At 49.8% G+C, this 18,516-nt stretch overlaps 1 protein-coding gene across 1 annotated transcript; it reads right to left on the bottom strand.

The window, feature by feature from the left end:
• Positions 1-876: 876 nt before the first annotated feature.
• LOC120372962 (olfactory receptor 52E4-like) lies at positions 877-1,833 on the bottom strand. Its single transcript, XM_039490603.1, has one exon. The coding sequence runs from the start codon at positions 1,831-1,833 to the stop codon at positions 877-879; it is 957 nt and encodes a 318-aa protein (XP_039346537.1).
• Positions 1,834-18,516: the final 16,683 nt, after the last annotated feature.

Below are 18,516 nucleotides of genomic sequence, written 5' to 3'. Positions count from 1 at the left end.
GCCAGGGGATGTTGTGAAGGACAAAACTACACCAGGATTCCATTAAGAACTAGATCAGTTCATGGAGGATAGGTCCATCAATGGCTATTAGCTGTGATAGGCAGGGATCCAAAACCATGTTCTGTGTGTCCCTCACCCCTGATTGCCAAGAGCTGGGAATGGATGACAGGGGATGGATGACTTGATGATTATAGCATTGGCCTGCTAAACCCAGGGTTGTGAGATCAGTCCTTGAGGGGGGCACTTAGGGATCTGGGGTGAAAATCAGTGCTGGGTCCTGCTAGTGAAGGCAGGGGGCTGGACTCAATGACCTTCCAGTTTCATAATATAGGTATAGCTCCATATATTATTATTATTTATTTTTTATACCTGTTCTGTTCATTCCCTTTGGGGCACCTGGCACTGGCCATTGATGAAGACAGGACACTGGGCTAGATGGACCAATGTCCATTCTTAGGTTCTTTCCCATGTCTTTCCTCCCCAGCGGAAGGGCAGCAATTTTAGATTTTGGTGTGGAGAAGGCAACGATAACTGTGATTCCAGGGGCTACTTAGACATTTGAAAACTATATCGAATTCCCCAATATAGTAAATAAATAAATATTAGACCCATTCAGCTCTAAGAGTAACATTTTCTTAGGTCTTATGCAAATTCACTTCAGGGACACTGGTTAGGCTTAAATTTAAAAATAAAATTAATGTGTATTCTTACTTTGCTCCTAACTCTGCAGAGAGAGAGAGGCAGTGCTGGGTTCCATCTCAGCTCTGGGAGGGGAGTGGGGTCTAGTGGGATACAGCAGGGGGAAGATACATCTGCAGTCCATATAAAAACATAAGAGGTCGCATAGAGAAGACCTCTTAGAGGTCGCACTGATCATCAAAAACAGGAGTAAGTAGCTCTTTCTCTGGGGAATATTCTCAGCACCCTCTCACGGATCTCCTTTGCCCTCACCCCGTAAATGACTGGGTTCAGCATGGGGGGCATGAGGATATGGAAACTGGCAACCAGAATGTGGGCAGAACGGGGAATCTGCTGGCCAAACCTGTGTGTGAGGTACGAGAAAAGCACCGGGGTGTAGAATATGAACATCACGGCCATGTGGGAGCCGCAGGTGCTGAGAGCCTTGAGGCATGCGTCCTTGGATGGGAGCCGGAAGATGGCCTGTAGTATACGGACATAGGACAAGAAAATCATGATCAAATCTATCACTAAGAGGTAAACTAAAAACAAGTCATATTCTCCATTGGCCCTAATGTCTTCACAGGCCAGCTTTGCAATTCCCATGTGCTCGCAGTAGGCATGGGCAAGGACACGGGCTCCACAGAAAGGCAGACGGTCAACCAGGAACACCAGGGGGAAAATGAGGACTCCTGGCTTCAATATAGTCACCAGGCCTATCAGTGCAATTCTCTTCTTTGCTAAGATCACAGTGTATCTCAGAGGGTTGCAGATGGCCACGTATCTGTCAAAGGCCATGGCCAGAAGAATGGCCGACTCCATTCCCGTGAAGGTGTGAATGAAGAACATCTGGGTGAGGCAGCCACCAAAGCTGATCTCTCTGAAGTTGAACCAGAAGATGCCCAGCATTCTGGGCACTGTAGCAGTAGAGAGGCCCAGGTCGACGGCTGACAGCACGCACAGCAAGTAGAACATGGGCTGGTGGAGCCTGGGCTCTGTTTTGACGATGAGCAGGATGGTGCAGTTTCCCAGCGGTGTTATGATGTAGACAGTGCAGAAGAGGATGGAGATCCAGACGTGTGCGGCTTCCAGCCCCGGGATGCCCAGCAGGATGAATGTGGAAGGGTGGGAGTAGGTATAATTGAGCAGTGGCATCTCCAGCGGTTGCTGATGTCCCGGCTGTGGGCACAGACACTCCCTGCAAGGAAAAACAGCGCTGCTTTACTCTGCTTAGCGTCGCGCTTCCAAACAGTACTTAGGAGTCAAAGAGAGAAACTACAGAAAGAGAAACAAGCAAGTGAGGAGAGGGAAGTTGTCAGCTGAGACCGAGAGTCAGTGAGAGTCAGGGAGGCCTCTGAAGACAGAAGGAGCCCAGAACAGAAGACTTTCACACCAGGGACAGTAAGGCGATGAGGAGGGACAGATAGGAGCGACTACAGTACGACAATGTCCTTGTAATTTCTGAATCTTACAGAGGAGTGTTTGGAAACCCTTTAACAGGGACAGTAATTAGCCATGGGAACAATTTCCCAAGGGTCCTGGCAGATTTTTTGTTAAATTGACAATTGTTTAATCCAAACTGGACGTCGTTCTAACAGCTGTGCTCGAGGATTGTTTGGGGGCAGAGCTCTGGCCTGGGCGGTGCAGGGGGTCAGACGAGGTGATCACAATGGCCCCTTCTGGCTTCGGACTGTACAGGGGCAGCAGGATATCAGGGGAGTTGGGAGGGGAACGCAGAGGCAGGGGGCTCAGCTCCAGAAGTTTGAAAACTGCGTTCGGGGTGCAGGTAGGGGGTGACTCGGGCTGTGTGCAGGCAGGAGGTAGGGCAGGATGGAGAGAGGGGTGGCTGGGGCAGGGCGTGGGCACAGGTAGGGCAGGGTGAAGAGACGGGGTGGCTGGGGCAGTGTGCAGGAAGGGGGTAGCTAAAGCGTGGAGGACGGGGTAGCTCGGGGTGTAGTCAGGACGTAGTACGGTGACCGTATGTCCCATTTTTAAAGGGACAGTCCCGTGTTTTGGGACGTTTTCTTATGTAGATACCTATTACCCCCACCCCCTGTCCCGTTTTTTCACAGTTGCTGTCTGGTCGCTCTAGCAGGTAGCTATGGGTGATGTGAGAAAAGGAGGTTCCAGTGACTCCCAGTTACCCCCTGCCTGCACCCTGAGTTCCCCCCTCCCTGCACAAAGCCCCTAGCGACCCCCTCCCTGCACCCTGAGCTACCCCCTCCCCCACACAGCCCCTAGCAACCCCCTCCCTGCACCCTGAGCTACCCCCTGCCCCCACAAAGCCCCTAGCGACCCCCTGCCGCTCCCTGAGCTACCCCTGCCCCACACAGCCCCTAGCAACCCTCCCCGCACCCTGAGCTACCCTCCCCACACAGCCCCTAGCCACCCCTCCCTGCACCCTGAGCTACCCCTGCCCCCACACAGCCCCTAGCGACCCCTGCCGCTCCTGAGCTACCCCTGCCCCCACACAGCCCCTAGCGACCCTCCCTGCACCCTGAGCTACCCCTGCCCCGCACAGCCCCTAGCGACCCCTCCCTGCACCTGAGCTACCCCTGCCCCCACACAGCCCCTAGCGACCCCTCCCTGCACCCTGAGCTACCCCCTGCCCCCACACAGCCCCTAGCGACCCTCCCTGCACCCTGAGTTACCCCTGCCCCACACAGCCCCTAGGGACCCCTCCCTGCACCCTGAGATAACCCCTGCCCCCACACAGCCCCTAGCGACCCCTGCCGCTCCTGAGCTACCCCCTGCCCCCACACAGCCCCTAGCGACCCCTGCACCCTGAGCTCCTCCTGCCCCCACACAGCCCCTAGCAACCCCTCCCTGCACCCTGAGCTCCCCTGCCCCTACACAGCCCCTAGGACCCCTCCCTGCACCTGAGCTAACCCCTGCCCCCACACAGCCCCTAGCGACCCCCTGCCGCTCCCTGAGCTACCCCCTGCACCCACACAGCCCCTAGCGACCCCCTACCTGCACCCTGAGCTACCCCCTGCCCCCACACAGCCCCTAGCGACCCCTCCCTGCACCTGAGCTAACCCCTGCCCCCCACAGCCCCTAGCGACCCCTGCTGCTCCTGAGCTACCCCTGCCCCACACAGCCCCTAGCGACCCCCTCCCTGCACCCTGAGCTACCCCTGCCCACACACAGCCCCTAGTGACCCCTCCCTGCACCCTGAGCTACCCCCTGCCCCCCCCAGCCCCTAGCGACCCCCTGCTGCTCCCTTAGTGATTTTGAGACTTTTTGAGCTGAGCCCCCCCTTGAGCTATGATTTTTGGCTGCTCCCCCCTCCCCCCATCCCAGGCAGGTGGGGTGGCTGGCTGAGGGGAGCGCTGTCCCCCCAGATGTAGAAGTCAGACTACGCCGATGAAGAAACGAAGTCTCAGGAGCTAAGTAGCCCCTGAGTCACTTTTCTGATCTTCACCGCAGTCGCTGCCCCCTTGCGGAGGGGTCTCCAGGCCAGGGGCGGGCTCGGCCGGGTCTGCAGGGTCACACACCCCGCGCTGCCGGCCAGCGCTGCGGACCCGGCTGTCTGCAGAGCTCAGGAGTTCACAGATAAAGCCACTCGGGAGGAAATGCCGCGGCTGAGCGAGAGCTGTTAGCGTGAGGCCCAGGCTGAGCACAGCCAGGCCACCTGGCCCTGAGTTCTAACTCCCTGCCCGGCCTCCTCTGCTGAAGTTTATGGTCTGGGAAGAAAACCTGCCTCCCAAACCCAGGGCAGTGGAATCGGACCCCCTGCCAGCAAACCACCCATGCCGGCACCTCCCTCTCCGAGCCACTCAGCCCCCCCTTGTCACTGCCCTGAAGCCTTGCGCAGCCCAGCCTGGGCTGGGAGATGGCAGGCAGCAAACTCACCCCGAGAGCAGAGCGAGGATTGTCCGGGAGCATCGGGAAACTGGCACGCCGTGGAATGGCCGAGAGCCACGACTGCGCAGCTGGGAACCCGGGAGTGTTAGTAACATATCCCAGGAACCGCCATGGAGCAGCCTCCCTGCCTGGCCCCCAGGGACCTGAGCAGAAAAACCTCTCCAGCCCCAGATCACCCCTGAGCATCCCTCCCCAGCTCCGTGTCTGCAGACGCAGGGGAGCAGGGAGAGTTAATGGTCCCACCGGCTCTGCCCACGCTGGGGGTCAGGACCTGCCGGGAGTCTGTGCGGAGCTCAGGGGGGTGGGGGAGAATGAGCCTCCCAGAGAGGACAGCCCAAAGCCACGCAACGAGCAGAGATGGGCCCGGCCCCACCCCACACGCTGACTCAGGGAAAGCTCTGACCTGGTTCCAGACAGCCCAGCATGGGCCCAGTCTGCCAGCTCCCCGACAGGCTGAGGGAGGGAGCCTGCCCCGTGGCCAACTCACCTCGCCCTGTGCCTCAGTTTACCTATTTGTATAATGGGGATATGTTCATAGGGACTTTCCTTTGCTTGGTGTTTTGAAGTTCCTTCTATGAAAGGTGATAGTTACTGAGGAGAATGACTGATCTCTGATCCCTTAATGACAGGCCCATGTGCCTGGAGAAAGTGTTCATGTCTTCCCTCAGGCATCTATCTCCAGATCTGCCTGTCTACTATCTACCCATCCATCCTGGGCATTTACAGGGCATCAGACCCTATGGAGACCTAGGCACTATCCCTTGTTTTCTTACTAATCAACTATCATTTTTAAATACATAGAGCAGCCAATTCCTCTCTGACTCAGCACAGAGCCCAAGAGTTCTCATCTCTCCTTAGGCAGGTCCCTTAATTGCTGTTTACTCCTAAAGCTGGATAATTAGCACAGAAGCGCAGACAGGCCTGTCTCCAGCCTGTTTACATTCGGTTTCTTGCTTATCTGCTAGATGCTGAGGAAACTGCACTGGATTGCACAGCACTATATTATAAATGGGGCACAGCCATGTGCTGGCTCTAGGCATGGGATGTTGCTGATGATACTGGGGTGAGAGAGGTGTGGGACACGGATACCTGAGGGGGATTCTGAGGGAAGATGCTTCCATCTCAGAATTCACAGGTACCATCTCTTGATACTTGACACTTCCAGTGCAACGTGGGCATGATGGAATAGAAAATAGGTCTGTTCTTTCCACTCTGTGCAGCGATTAAACATCCTAGGGCCCCTGTCACAGAGGAAGAGTTTGCTCTAGTATCACTGGCCAAAATGTTCCTCTTTCCTGTTCATCCCTAGCTGATGGCCTCTATGAGGTTGCTGCATTTCAGTGCATTTCAGTGATGAAAGGTGTTAGTAGATGTACAATACAAGACCAAATTCTAAGGCCATGGCTCGTACCTTACACTGAGGCAAAACTCCCCTTGGAGTGAGAACTGAGTAAAGACCTCAGGAGCCAGCTGTGGGTTAATGCACAGAGACTTTCACCTCCTCCTCTCCCATCTCAGGGATCTGGCTGTTAACAGGAAGCAGGGGGCAGGTGGGGCTGTTACCTGACTTTTATGTGCTGCAAGGCCTGGAGATGCTAGGGCACCTCACAGGAACAATTCTAAGGATTTTTCAACATGGGCAAGACATCTTGTCTCCTGGCTTAATTTGAGAAGTCGGCTGAACTGTTATGCCTGAAACTTTCGAAATACATTTCAACCAGAAGCAGACACTCAGCATGGGAAATTTCAGTCCAAAAGGTAAACAACTGAAAATGAGGTCTTCTAATTGAAGGTGTTGGACAACCTTAACTAGATGTGGTACTGCCAGCCCCACCTACAATGGCCCATCCATTTGTGAATCCAATTCTGATCAGCTCTTCGTTACAGTAATGTTGGTGGCAAGAAGTTCCACAGGCCGAATACAATTTATGTGACATTTTTTCTTTTATTGGCATTATACATTCAGACTTTCAATGAAATTGAATGTTCCCTTGTTTGTATGTTATGAGAGGGAGTAAATATAAATGCCTGATCTTCCTTCTTTATTGAGAAGGGCATAGGTTTCAAGGTCAGAGGGGACCATTAGATCATCCAGTCTGACCTCCTGTATAACACAGGCCATTAAATTTCACCTAGTTACCCCTCTGTTGAGCCCAATGAGTTGTGTTTGACTAAGGCCTGGTCTACAATTAGAATCAGAGAATCATAGAATCTCAGGGTTGGAAGGGACCTCAGGAGGTATATAGTCCAACCCCCTGCTCAAAGAAGGACCAACATCAACTAAATTTACATGGATTTATAATATTGAATCATGGAGTCACAGGGTCAGAAGGGACAGAAAACATCATCTAGTTTAACGCCCTTCCAAGATGCAGGATTTGTTCCGTCTAAACCATCCCAGACAGAAGACTACCCAGACTTCTTGGGAAAACCTCCAGTGAAGGAGCTTCCACAACCTCTTGAGGCACCTTTTCCATTGTCCTCCTGCCCTTACAGTTGGGAAGCATGCCCAGAAGAGAATGGGATTATCACTTTCCAGTATCAGGGACACAAATAGTACAGGGCACTTATGCAGGACTAAATTCTCAGACAAAAATGACCATAGGGGCTGTGGATTTAGAACACCTCACCTGGAGTGAACTAGTGGTAAAAATCAAACAGGCAGGAGATTTGCTGCGAGAGACTGGGGTTTTGAAAAGACAAGTCAGCAAAAAGACTCCCTCAGAGCCCGTGCAGGCTATCACATTACAAATAATAGTCCTCACTCTGCCAGTCATCCTCCCAGTTCTAATTCCCCTACCTCCCCCAACCCTGGGCAGCGCCGACCCAAGGAGACCCTTAGGAACATGATTTGGAAGGAGCTGGTGAATTTAGGGGAGGATTTGGGAAAATATGAGTGCCAGCCCCTCGGCATCCTGATTAATGCTTTGTCTCAGGCCATGCAAAAACGGAGTTAATGCAGGTCTCTCAGAGCTCGATCATCAGTAGCTGGGTGGTTCCTGCTGTACTCTTCCATAGGGGCTGAATTTCCCACTCTGGGCATCCCCTTTTTATAATGGGATTCTGTCTATACCTACATTCTGCACATGTCCCTAAAAGTGTCCACCCTCTTTTCTCTTATTGGTCTGTGTCCCCTGGAAACTTAAGGGACCCCAATCTTCTAGAGGTTGGGTAAGTTCCCATTATTCTCATTACCATTGAAGCACAACCCGTATCCTGTGATTAAGACACATGTCTGAGACAAGCGTGCTTTAACGGTGTTTTTATGATCTAATATTAAACTTCTGGGTAATTTTGTGCAATACTATCCCTTAGTGCCTCTTTTCCCATAATCTTAGGGCATCGGGTTATTTTCCAGTCACTTATGTCATCATTTCTCATCCCCAAAGTCTACAATAGCTAAACTAAAGTCTCCCAGGCCTCAGCCTACAGGTTCTTGCCTTCAAGACTGTCTTACTCACGTCTAGTACTTGGTTCCTCTAAATACGGATCAGTCCCACACGTCTATAATTCCACAATTTAACCCTCATTAACATACAGTGACAATATACTATAACATATTGATTAATCATAACATCACAAAATAAATGAATAATGAACTAAAATTATTAGCTACAATTTAGACCCCATCACTTTATATGTCTGGTTGGGATGATGTTTTCCAATGTGTATTACTCTGTCCACATCATCCTGGAGCATCTTTGGGATTGGTCGGAGCTCTCCAGGGCGTTCAGGGACCTGGAACTCCTGGTTTCTCCTCCAGCTGGAACCCGTCTCTGCTGCAGCCAGAGCCCTGCAACCAAAGAGTCTCCTCTGCTGCCCTGGTGCCTCTCTCCTGCCCCAGCTTCTTCTGGCTCATCCAGTCTCTGTGTTTTTGAAGGGCTGGAACAACACTTCCTCTCTCTGTTCCTGCTTCTGGGGAGTTTCCAGTCCTTCCATGCCTGCCCCTCTGCAGAGAAGCTGGAGAAATCTGCTTTTATCTAGAATTCAGTTACTCCCTCCTTCTACTGGGCGAGCTCTCGCTGGGGTCTCTGCCTCAGCCTTCACCCCCTTCATACAAGGTGGGTGAGAGCAGAGTACAGGAGAAGCCCAAAGACATAGGGGATACAGACGGTTTCTATAACAAAGGGTGAGTTAAGGGGTTTCCACCCATCTAGGTTTTATCCGGATGCTCCATTTCTTGGCTTATGTGTCTGGGTGTCATGCAGGGTTCTTAGGTGCCTGGTTTTGAACTAGAAAGTGCAGCCAAGAAAGGGATCTGGCTGTGTCTGGTTCCCGCAGGGCAGGGCGGAGGCATTGGGTCATTAACCCACGCCTGCCCCTGCTCAGCTAGGGCCACATCATCCCAACAGGCAGGGCCCTTATTCCGGCTTCAGCAGCTCCAACCAGTCCCAGAGAAGAGGGAGCCCAGCTGTGGCAGAGATGGAGGTGGAGAAGATCCAGCGAGTGACTCCGGGAGGGGGCCCAGCACCATGTCACCAGCCAGCTCTGCACGGAGCTCGGTCTGAGAGCCAGAGCACAAGGAGAAAACTTTAGGTCCCTTTATGAGTAAAGAGCCGGAGCAGCCTGTCCCGGCTCTGTTTGGTCCCCACCCCGTAGATGATGGGGTGCAGCATGGGGGGCAGCAAGAAACACATGTTGGAAATGAGAATGTGGAAGTACAGGGGCACATTCTGCCCAAACCGGTACAGGAGGGAGGAGAGGAGACCTGGGATGTAAAAGCTTGAGATGGAACAGAGGTGGGAGCCGCAGGTCCGCAAAGTCTTGAGCCGGGCGTCCTTTATGGGGAGGCTGAAGATGGCCCTGAGGATCTGGGTATAGGACAGAGCGATAAGAATCACATCCAGAACCATCACACAGAATAGCACAAAGGGGCCGTAGTAACTACTGGCGCAGGTATTGCCGCAGGCCAGCTTCACCATGGCTATGTGTGAGCAAAACGACTCAGGAATGATGTTGGTTCTGCAATATGACCACTGCCTTATCAGGACGGGCAAGGGCAATACAAGCAAACCACTGCGCAGCACCACGGCCAGGCCAATCGTGGCCACCATGGGGTTTGTCAGGATAGTGGAATGTCTCAGGGGATGGCAGATGGCCACATAGCGATCAAAACCCATGGCCACGCATATCCCAGCCTCCATCACTGAGGCGCAATGAATGAAGTACATCTGGGTGAGGCAGGCACTGAAATCGATCTCCCTGGAATTGAACCAGAAGATGCTCAGCATTTTGGGCACGATGGACGTGGACATGACCAGGTCGGTGACGGCCAGCATGCAGAGGAAATAGTACATGGGCTCATGGAGGCTCAGCTCAATCTTCACAATGAAAAGGATGGTGAAGCTCCCCAAGATGGCTATGGCGTACATGATGCAGAAGAGGATGGAGATCCAGACATGGGCAGCCTCCAGGCCAGGAATGCCCATCAGGATGAAGGTGGAGGGGGTTGGTGAAATCAGTTGTGTTGGAATCGGGCATGGAGTAGGGGAGAATGTGTCCAATTCTTAGGCAGAACGGTGTCTCCTGTATATACTGTACGTTCCCCTGACTTCCTCAATGTGCCCAGCGTCTAGGGTGTTGGTCGCAGGACAAATATCGGGATGGAGAGATAAAGTCAGTAGGAGAAACTGCGTGCACATGCTTAGGGAGGTTTGAGAGTGGAAAAAGAACAAACCTTTTCCAAGACATGCCAGGGGCAAACAACCCAACTAGAACACACCTCAGGGAAAGGACCTGGGCATCATTGATAGCAGCTCCACAGAAACAGCTGCTCATTCACAGGGATCTTAGACCCCAAGTCCTGGGGGATTCCCTCTATTTAACAGCCAGCTCCAAAACTGAAACCCCCTCCAGCCATCTCACCCAGCCACCCCCCGGCTCCTCCCCCAGCCTTTGTCCAGTTTCCCGGGCAAAGATGTCACCTGGCCCAACCCCTTCCTGGCTCAGGTTACAGGCTCAGGCAGTGGTGAGCTGCAGCCGGTTCGCACTGGTTTGCGGGAACCGGTTGTTAAATTTAGAAACCCTTTTGGAACCGGTTGTAAAGGGCTTTTAAATTTAACAGAAGCTCCAGCAGCTCCCTGCCCTGTCCTGTCCCCGGCCCCAGCTCACCTGGCTCCAGCTCTGCCTCCTCCTCTGAAGGCTCCCCCTCTGAGAAGGGTTAAGATGAGTTCCTGTCTGCATCCTGTAAAACTTGCCCAGACCGGTATTGCCCTGGCCTCTTCTTTTGTCATTCAGTGTTGAACGCATTCTATGCCAATATGCATTTCCTCACCTTTTGGGCGCAAAGCCAGACTTTAAGGCACCTACTAATGCCAATTCCATATTTGATGGTGCTCCATGAGTCAATAATTCTACATGTCATGGTGTGAGAAACCTTGCTAGGTACCAGCAGGAAACGCGAGTGTGAATACTGGTTATCCATCCTTGTTTCTCAATGCAATGAAATCCAGGCTAGAGAGTCCCTGCTGTAGGGAGTTCCCCCTTCACCCGATTGCTCAAAATCTGAGAATTTAAACAAACAAACAAACAAACAAACAAAACTTTGCCCAGACATGTACCAGGGAGAAACATCCCAACCAGAACACACCTCAGGGAAAAGACTTGGGAGTCATTGATAGCAGGTCAACAAAACACCTGCTCATTTGCAGTAGTAGCCAAATCAAAGACAATGTTTGGATGCCTAAGAAATGGGTATGTGCTCAGTTTTGATCATCCAGTCTATGAAAAGGGTATAGCATTATAAAAGAGATTTCTGAGATAGGATCTCTGAATTGGGAAGGCTGCCATATGCGGAAAAACTGAAAAGACTGGGACTGTTTTGTTTAGAGAAGAGACAAGGAAGGGGCCAGATGATAGAGGAGTGAAGTCAGGAAGGCCAAATCACACTTGGAGTTGCAGCTAGCTGGAGATGTTAAGAGTAACAAGAAGGGTTTTTTCGGCTATGTTAGCAAGAAGAAGAAAGTCAAAGAAAGTGTGGGCCCCTTACTGAATGAGGGAGCCAACCTAGTGACAGAGGATGTGGAAAAAGCTAATGTACTCAATGCTTTTTTGCCTCCGTTTTCACGAACTAGGTCAGTAAACAGACTGCTGCACTGGGCAGCACAGCATGGGGAGGAGGTGACCAGCCCTCTGTGGAGAAAGAAGTGGTTTGGGACTATTTAGAAAAGCTGGATGAGCACAAGTCCATGGGGCCAGATGCGCTGCATCCAAGGGTGCTAAAGGACAAATTTCCTAGCAGGGACCATGAAAGACCTGTGGGAAACTCATGGGGTGCATCATTTGGTTGCCACCCCGTACCACCACCAAACTAATGGCCTAGTGGAAAGGTTTAATGGAACATTGGGGGCCATGATCCGCAATTTCGTCAATGAACACTCCAATAATTGGGATCTAGTGTTACAACAGTTGCTGTTTGCCTACAGGGCTGTTCCACATCCCAGTTTAGGATTCTCACCATTCGAGCTGGTGTATGGCCATGAGGTTAAGGGGCCATTACAGCTGGTAAAGCAGCAATGGGAGGGGTTTACACCTCCTCCAGGGACTAACATTCTGGACTTTGTAAGCAACCTTCAAAACACCCTCCAAGACTCTTGGGCCCTTGCTCGAGAGAACTTAAGAGATGCTCAAGCGGAGCAAAAGATCTGGTATGATCGACATGCCAAGGAGCGGTCCTTCAAGGTAGGAGACCAGGTCATGGTCTTGAAGGCGCAACAGGCCCATAAGATGGAAGCGTCCTGGGAAGGACCATACATGGTCCAGGAGCGCCTGGGAGCTGTTAACTACCTTATAACATTCCCTGATTCCTCTCTAAAGCCTAAAGTGTTTCATGTTAACTCTCTAAAGCCCTTTTATCCCAGAGAATTACAGGTCTGTCACTTTACAGTTCAGGAAGGAGATGACACCGAGTGGCCTGAAGGTGTCTACTACGAAGGTAAAAGAAATGGTGGTGTGGAAGAGGTGACCCTCTCCACAACCCTGCAACGTCTGCAGCGGCAACAGATCAAGGAGTGTGCACTCACTTCGCGCCCTTGTTCTCAGCCAACCCAGGATGGAATGAGCAAACCTGCCACTCCATTGACACAGGTAATGCTCACCCGATTAGGACCCCACCCTACCGGGTGTCACCTCATGCCAAAGTTGCTATTAAACAGGAGATTGACAACATGTTGGAGATGGGTATCATCCGCCCTTCTACCAGTGCATGGGCATCTCCAGTGGTTCTGGTTCCCAAACCAGATGGGGAAATACGCTTTTGTGTGGACTACCGTAAGCTAAATGCTGTAACTCGTCCAGACAACTATCCAATGCCACGCACTGATGAGCTATTGGAAAAGTTGGGACGTGCCCAGTTCATCTCTACCATTGACTTAACCAAGGGGTACTGGCAAGTACCACTGGATGAACCTGCCAAGGAAAAGTCTGCCTTCATCACCCATGCAGGGGTGTATGAATTTAATGTGCTTCCGTTCGGACTGCGGAATGCACCTGCCACCTTCCAAAGGCTGGTGGATGGTCTACTAGCCGGATTGGGAGACTGTGCAGTTGCCTACCTCGATGATGTGGCCATTCTGATTCATGGCCCGAACACCTAGAACATTTGAAAATGGTTTTAGAGCGCATCAGGCAGGCAGGACTAACTGTTAAGGCCAAAAAGTGTCAAATAGGCCAAAACAGAGTGACTTACCTAGGGCACCAGGTGGGTCAAGGAACCATCAACCCCCTACAGGCCAAGGTGGAGGCTATCCAACAGTGGCCTGTCCCCAGGTCAAAGAAACAGGTCCAATCCTTCTTAGGTTTGGCCGGATGAACTGTGTGTTTGTATTAGGTTTGGCCGGATGAACCTGCCAAGGAAAAGTCTGCCTTCATCACCCATGCAGGGGTGTATGAATTTAATGTGCTTCCGTTCGGACTGCGGAATGCACCTGCCACCTTCCAAAGGCTGGTGGATGGTCTACTAGCCGGATTGGGAGACTGTGCAGTTGCCTACCTCGATGATGTGGCCATTCTGATTCATGGCCCGAACACCTAGAACATTTGAAAATGGTTTTAGAGCGCATCAGGCAGGCAGGACTAACTGTTAAGGCCAAAAAGTGTCAAATAGGCCAAAACAGAGTGACTTACCTAGGGCACCAGGTGGGTCAAGGAACCATCAACCCCCTACAGGCCAAGGTGGAGGCTATCCAACAGTGGCCTGTCCCCAGGTCAAAGAAACAGGTCCAATCCTTCTTAGGTTTGGCCGGATATTACAGGTGATTTGTACCACACTACAGCCAAATCGCTGCTCCACTAACTGATCTGACCAGAAAAACCCAGCCAAATGCAGTTAAGTGGACTGATGAGTGTCAGGAAGCCTTTATCCAGCTTAAGGCAATGCTCATGTCTGACCCTGTATTACGGGCCCCGGACTTTGACAAACCCTTCCTAGTTACCACCGATGCATCTGACCGTGGTATAGGAGCGGTTCTAATGCAGGAAGGACCGGATCACAACTTCCATCCTGTCGTGTTTCTCAGCAAGAAGCTGTCTGAGAGGGAAAGCCACTGGTCCGTCAGTGAAAAAGAGTGTTACGCCATTGTGTATGCCTTGGAAAAGCTACGCCCATACGTTTTGGGACGGCAGTTCCAGCTACAAACCGATCATGCTGCACTAAAGTGGCTTCATACTAACAAGGGAAACAACAAAAAACTTATCAGATGGAGTTTAGCTCTCCAAGACTTTGATTTTGAAATTCAACACATTTCAGGAGCTTCCAACAAAGTTGCTGATGCACTCTTTCGTGACAGTTTCCCAGAATCTAGTGGCTAAAAAGTGTTCCTTACATGTTATATGCTTAGTAGTATATGTAATAGTGCATGTGTTTATTACTCTGTTGGTTTTACAGGTTAGGAGGAAATCACCGCCAGTGCTTCCACTGTTGGTGATTTGGGGGGCGTGTCATAAGTAGTTAGTTAAGGGTTAAGTTCTACCTGTAAAGGGTTAACACAGACCTGGTGAAACACCTGACCAAAGGACCAATCAGGGAAGAGAATTTGAAAATCCCAGAGAGCGGGAACTTGGGTCTTTGTGTTCTTTGTTCTGTGTTCTTAGCCGTCTGGAACTACACCAGCCCAGATGCTTAATCAAGCCTGCTCATCTTTCTGAACTAATTTCTTCTATTCAAGCTAGTGAGTATTAGAAGTACTGGGTAATTTCATATAAGAATCCCGTGTCTGCAATTCTGTGTGTTTGTATTGATTATTCGTAATTTTGCCTGTATTGTTTGTAGTGAGGAAAAGGGAGGAATTTCTCCAGGGATTAATAAGATTAGACCCTATGAATGTCTATCAGGTAGAACTTAACCCTTAACTAACTACTTATGACACAAGGGTGCTAAAGGAGTTGGTGGATGTGATTGCAGAGCCATTGGCCATTCTCTTTGAAAACTCATGGTGATCGGGGGAGGTCCCGGACGATTGGAAAAAGACTAATGTAGTGCCCATCTTTAAAAAAGAGAAGAAGGAGGATCCGGGGAACTACAGGCCAGTCAGCCTCCTCTCAGTCCCTGGAAAAATCATGGATCAGGTCCTCAAGGAATCAATTCTGAAGCACTTAGAGGAGAGGAAAGTGATCAGGAACAGTCAGCATGCATTCACCAAGGGCAAGTCATACCTGACTAACCTAATTGCCTTCTATGAGGAAATAACTGGGTCTGTGGATGAGGGGAAAGCAGTGGATGTGTTATTCCTTGACTTTAGCAGAGCTTTTGATACAGTCTCCCACAGGATTCTTGTGGCAAGTTAAAGAAGTATGGGCTGGATGAATAGACCATAGGGTGGATAGAAAGCTGGCTAGATCATTGGGCTCAATGGGTAGTGATCAATGGGTCCATTTCTAGTTGGCAGCTGGTTTCAAGTGGAGTGCCCCAAGGGTCAGTCTTGGGGCTGGTTTTGTTCAATATCTCCATTAATGATCTGGAGGATGGCATGAACTGCACCCTCAGCAAGTTTGCAGATGACACTAAACTGTGAGGAGTGGTAGATACACATGAGGATAGGGACAGGATACAGAGGGACCTAGACAAATTAGAAGATTGGGCCAAAAGAAACCTGATGAGGTTCAACCAGGGTAAGTTGCAGAGTCCTGCACTTAGAACGGAAGAATCCCATGCACTGCTACAGACTAGGGACCAAATGGCTGGGCAGCAGTTCTGCAGAAAAGGACCTAGGGGTTACAGTGGATGAGAATCTGGATATGAGTCAACAATGTGCCCTTGTTGCCAAGAAGGCTAATGGCATTTTGGGCTGTATAAGTAGGGGCATTGCCAGCAGATTGAGGGACATGATTATTCCCCTCTATTCGATATGGGTGAGGCCTCATCTGGCGTACTGTGTCCAGTTTTGGGCTCCACACTACAAGAAGGATGTGGAAAAATTGGGAAAAGTCCAGCAGAGGGCAACAAAAATGATTATGGGGCTGGAGCACATGACTGATGAGGAGAGGCTGAGGGAACTGGAATTGTTTAGTCTGCGGAAGAGAAGGATGAGGAGGGATTTGATATCTGCTTTCAACTACCTGAAAGGGGGTTCCAAAGAGGATGTATCTAGACTGTTCTCAGTGGTGGCAGATGACAGAACAAGAAGCCATGGTCTCAAGTTGCAGTGTGGGAGGTTTAGGTTGGATCCAGTTGAATGTAATCAGTTCCATTCTTTATAGAATCATAGAATCTCAGGGTTGGAAGGGACTTCAGGAGGTATCTAGGTATCCAGCAGGGGGTTGGACTAGATGACCTCCTGAGGTCCCTTCCAACCCTGAGATTCTATGATTCTATGAACCCTCTGCTCAAAGCAGGACCAACCCCAACTAAATCATCCCAGCCAGGGCTTTGTCAAGCCTGACCTTAAAAACCTCTAATGAAGGAGATTCCTCCACCTCCCTAGGTAACCCGTTCCAGTGCTTCACCACAGAGAACAGTTCCCAACCAGTAATACCTATAGTGCTTCAAAAGGGCTTATTCCCCAAAGCTGAAGAAAATATTTTCCTCCCAATCAGTTTTCTTGATAAGACAGGAAAATGAGAATGAAACTTGGGAGTTCTTTAAGAAGAGTTTATTTCAGGGGTTCTCAAACTGGAGGTCGGGACCCCTCTGGGCAATGCAAGGTTCTTACATGGAGGGCTGCAATTTATCTGCCTTCACCTCAAATCCCGCTTTGCCTCCAGCATTTATAATGGTGTTAAATATATTTAAAAGCATTTTTAATTGATTGGATGGGGGGGGTCTCACTCAGAGTCTTGTTATCTGAAAGGGGTCACCACTAGAAAGTTTGAGAATCACTAGTTTATTAGCTAGCTAAAAAAAATCACGATTCCACAGTCAAGGCAGCAATTATGTGGGGAAAAGCGATATATGCAAATCGGAAAGAAGGGAAAATAGATAGCAAGCAATACAATTGGAAGTTATGAAAATTGATAAAGGATGTTAAAGACATCTGGGAAAACTCCATGCTTTGTGTGGCAAAGGATAAGAAAAAGAAGGTTATTAACTATATTAAGAACAAAAGAAATCCTAAAAAAGATTTAGGCCAATTCCTAGAGGAAGAAAGGAAAATTGCTAAAGTTACAGAAAATATGGATGTATTGAAGAAATAGTTTTGTTCTGCATTTGGAAAGAAGCAGTATGAGGTGCTACTATCACATAAGGTGATGGAATAGTCTCCAGTCCATTAGCTGCCAAGGAGAATGTTAAACAGCATCTACAGTAGAACCTTAGAGTTACAAATACCAGAGTTGCAAACTGACCGATCAACCACGCATCTCATTCAAAAGTAGAAGTACACATCCTGTCAACAGCGGAGCCAAAAGAAAAAAGTGGGGTAAATCCAGGACAGCTCTGTGTTAAGTGAAAAGTATTTAAAAAATAAAGGGAAATTAAAAAAAAAGATTTGACACAGTTGCGAAACAATGGAAAAGCTGGTATGGGATTAGTTAAAAAAATGTCTGGGAATATAATTAATGCCAGTAAACAACATGGTTTATGGAAAACAGGTCTTGTCTAATAAAATAAAACTGATTTAATCCTTTAATGCGAGTGAACATTTGGTTGATCAAGAGTACTGTGCAGATGCAATAAACTTCAGTTTCTCTGAGACATTTAATTTAGTAGTGGAAAACATTCAGATAATAAATGAACAGTCTATAATACTAGTAGAGCACATGTGAAGTGGATTAAAAACTGGCTAACTGACAGAAAGCTGTTGTCAAGGGCCATTGTCAGTGAATGGAGGTGTTTCTAGCAGGATTTTGCAGGGATCGGTTCTAGGCTCGATGCTATTGAATAGTTCCATCAATGATCTGGAAGGAAATAGAAAAACACTGCAGATAAAATTTGCAGATGACCCAAAGGTTAGCAGAGTGGTTACAATGAGGAGGTCATGGCAGGCACACCGATTGATCTGGAGTGTTTGGTGAGCTGGGCCCATGCAAACAAACATGAAAAGTTATTCTCCTGGAACAGGCAATGCAGGCCCAACCCTCAGACTAGGGCACTGTATTATGGAACACAGGGACCCTAAAAAAAAGGTAATAATTGGAGATATACCAATCTCCTAGAACTGGAAGGGACCTTGAAAGGTCATTGAGTCCAGCCCCCTGCCTTCACTAGCAGGACCAATTTTTGCTCCAGATCCCTAAGTGGCCTCCTCAAGGATTGAACTCACAATCCTGGGTTTAGCAGGCCAATGCTCAAACCACTGAGCTATCCCTCCCCCCTGAAAAGGATTTAGTGGTCACTGTGGAAACCAACTCATTGTGATCTCCTAATGCGATGCTGTGGGCAAAAGAGCTGATGTGACCCTTGGATGCATAAACAGGGGGTTGGTGAGCTGGAGCAGGGGAAGGATTTTGCCTCTGCACAGCGCATTGGTGAAACCAGAAACTGCACATTTCAAAAAGGCTGTTGAGAAATTGGAGAGGGTGCAGAAAAGAGCCACAAAA

This window comes from Mauremys reevesii, linkage group 1 (genome assembly GCF_016161935.1).
Source record: "Mauremys reevesii isolate NIE-2019 linkage group 1, ASM1616193v1, whole genome shotgun sequence".
Lineage (NCBI taxonomy): Eukaryota > Metazoa > Chordata > Testudines > Geoemydidae > Mauremys > Mauremys reevesii.
The sequence above is the reverse complement of the archived record's forward strand: the minus strand, read 5'-3'. Positions and strand labels throughout refer to the sequence as shown.

What these genes read in the sequence shown, in the direction of transcription:
- LOC120372962 (XM_039490603.1), bottom strand. Translation starts at nt 1,833, where the DNA reads ATGCCACTGCTCAATTATACCTACTCCCACCCTTCCACATTCATCCTG.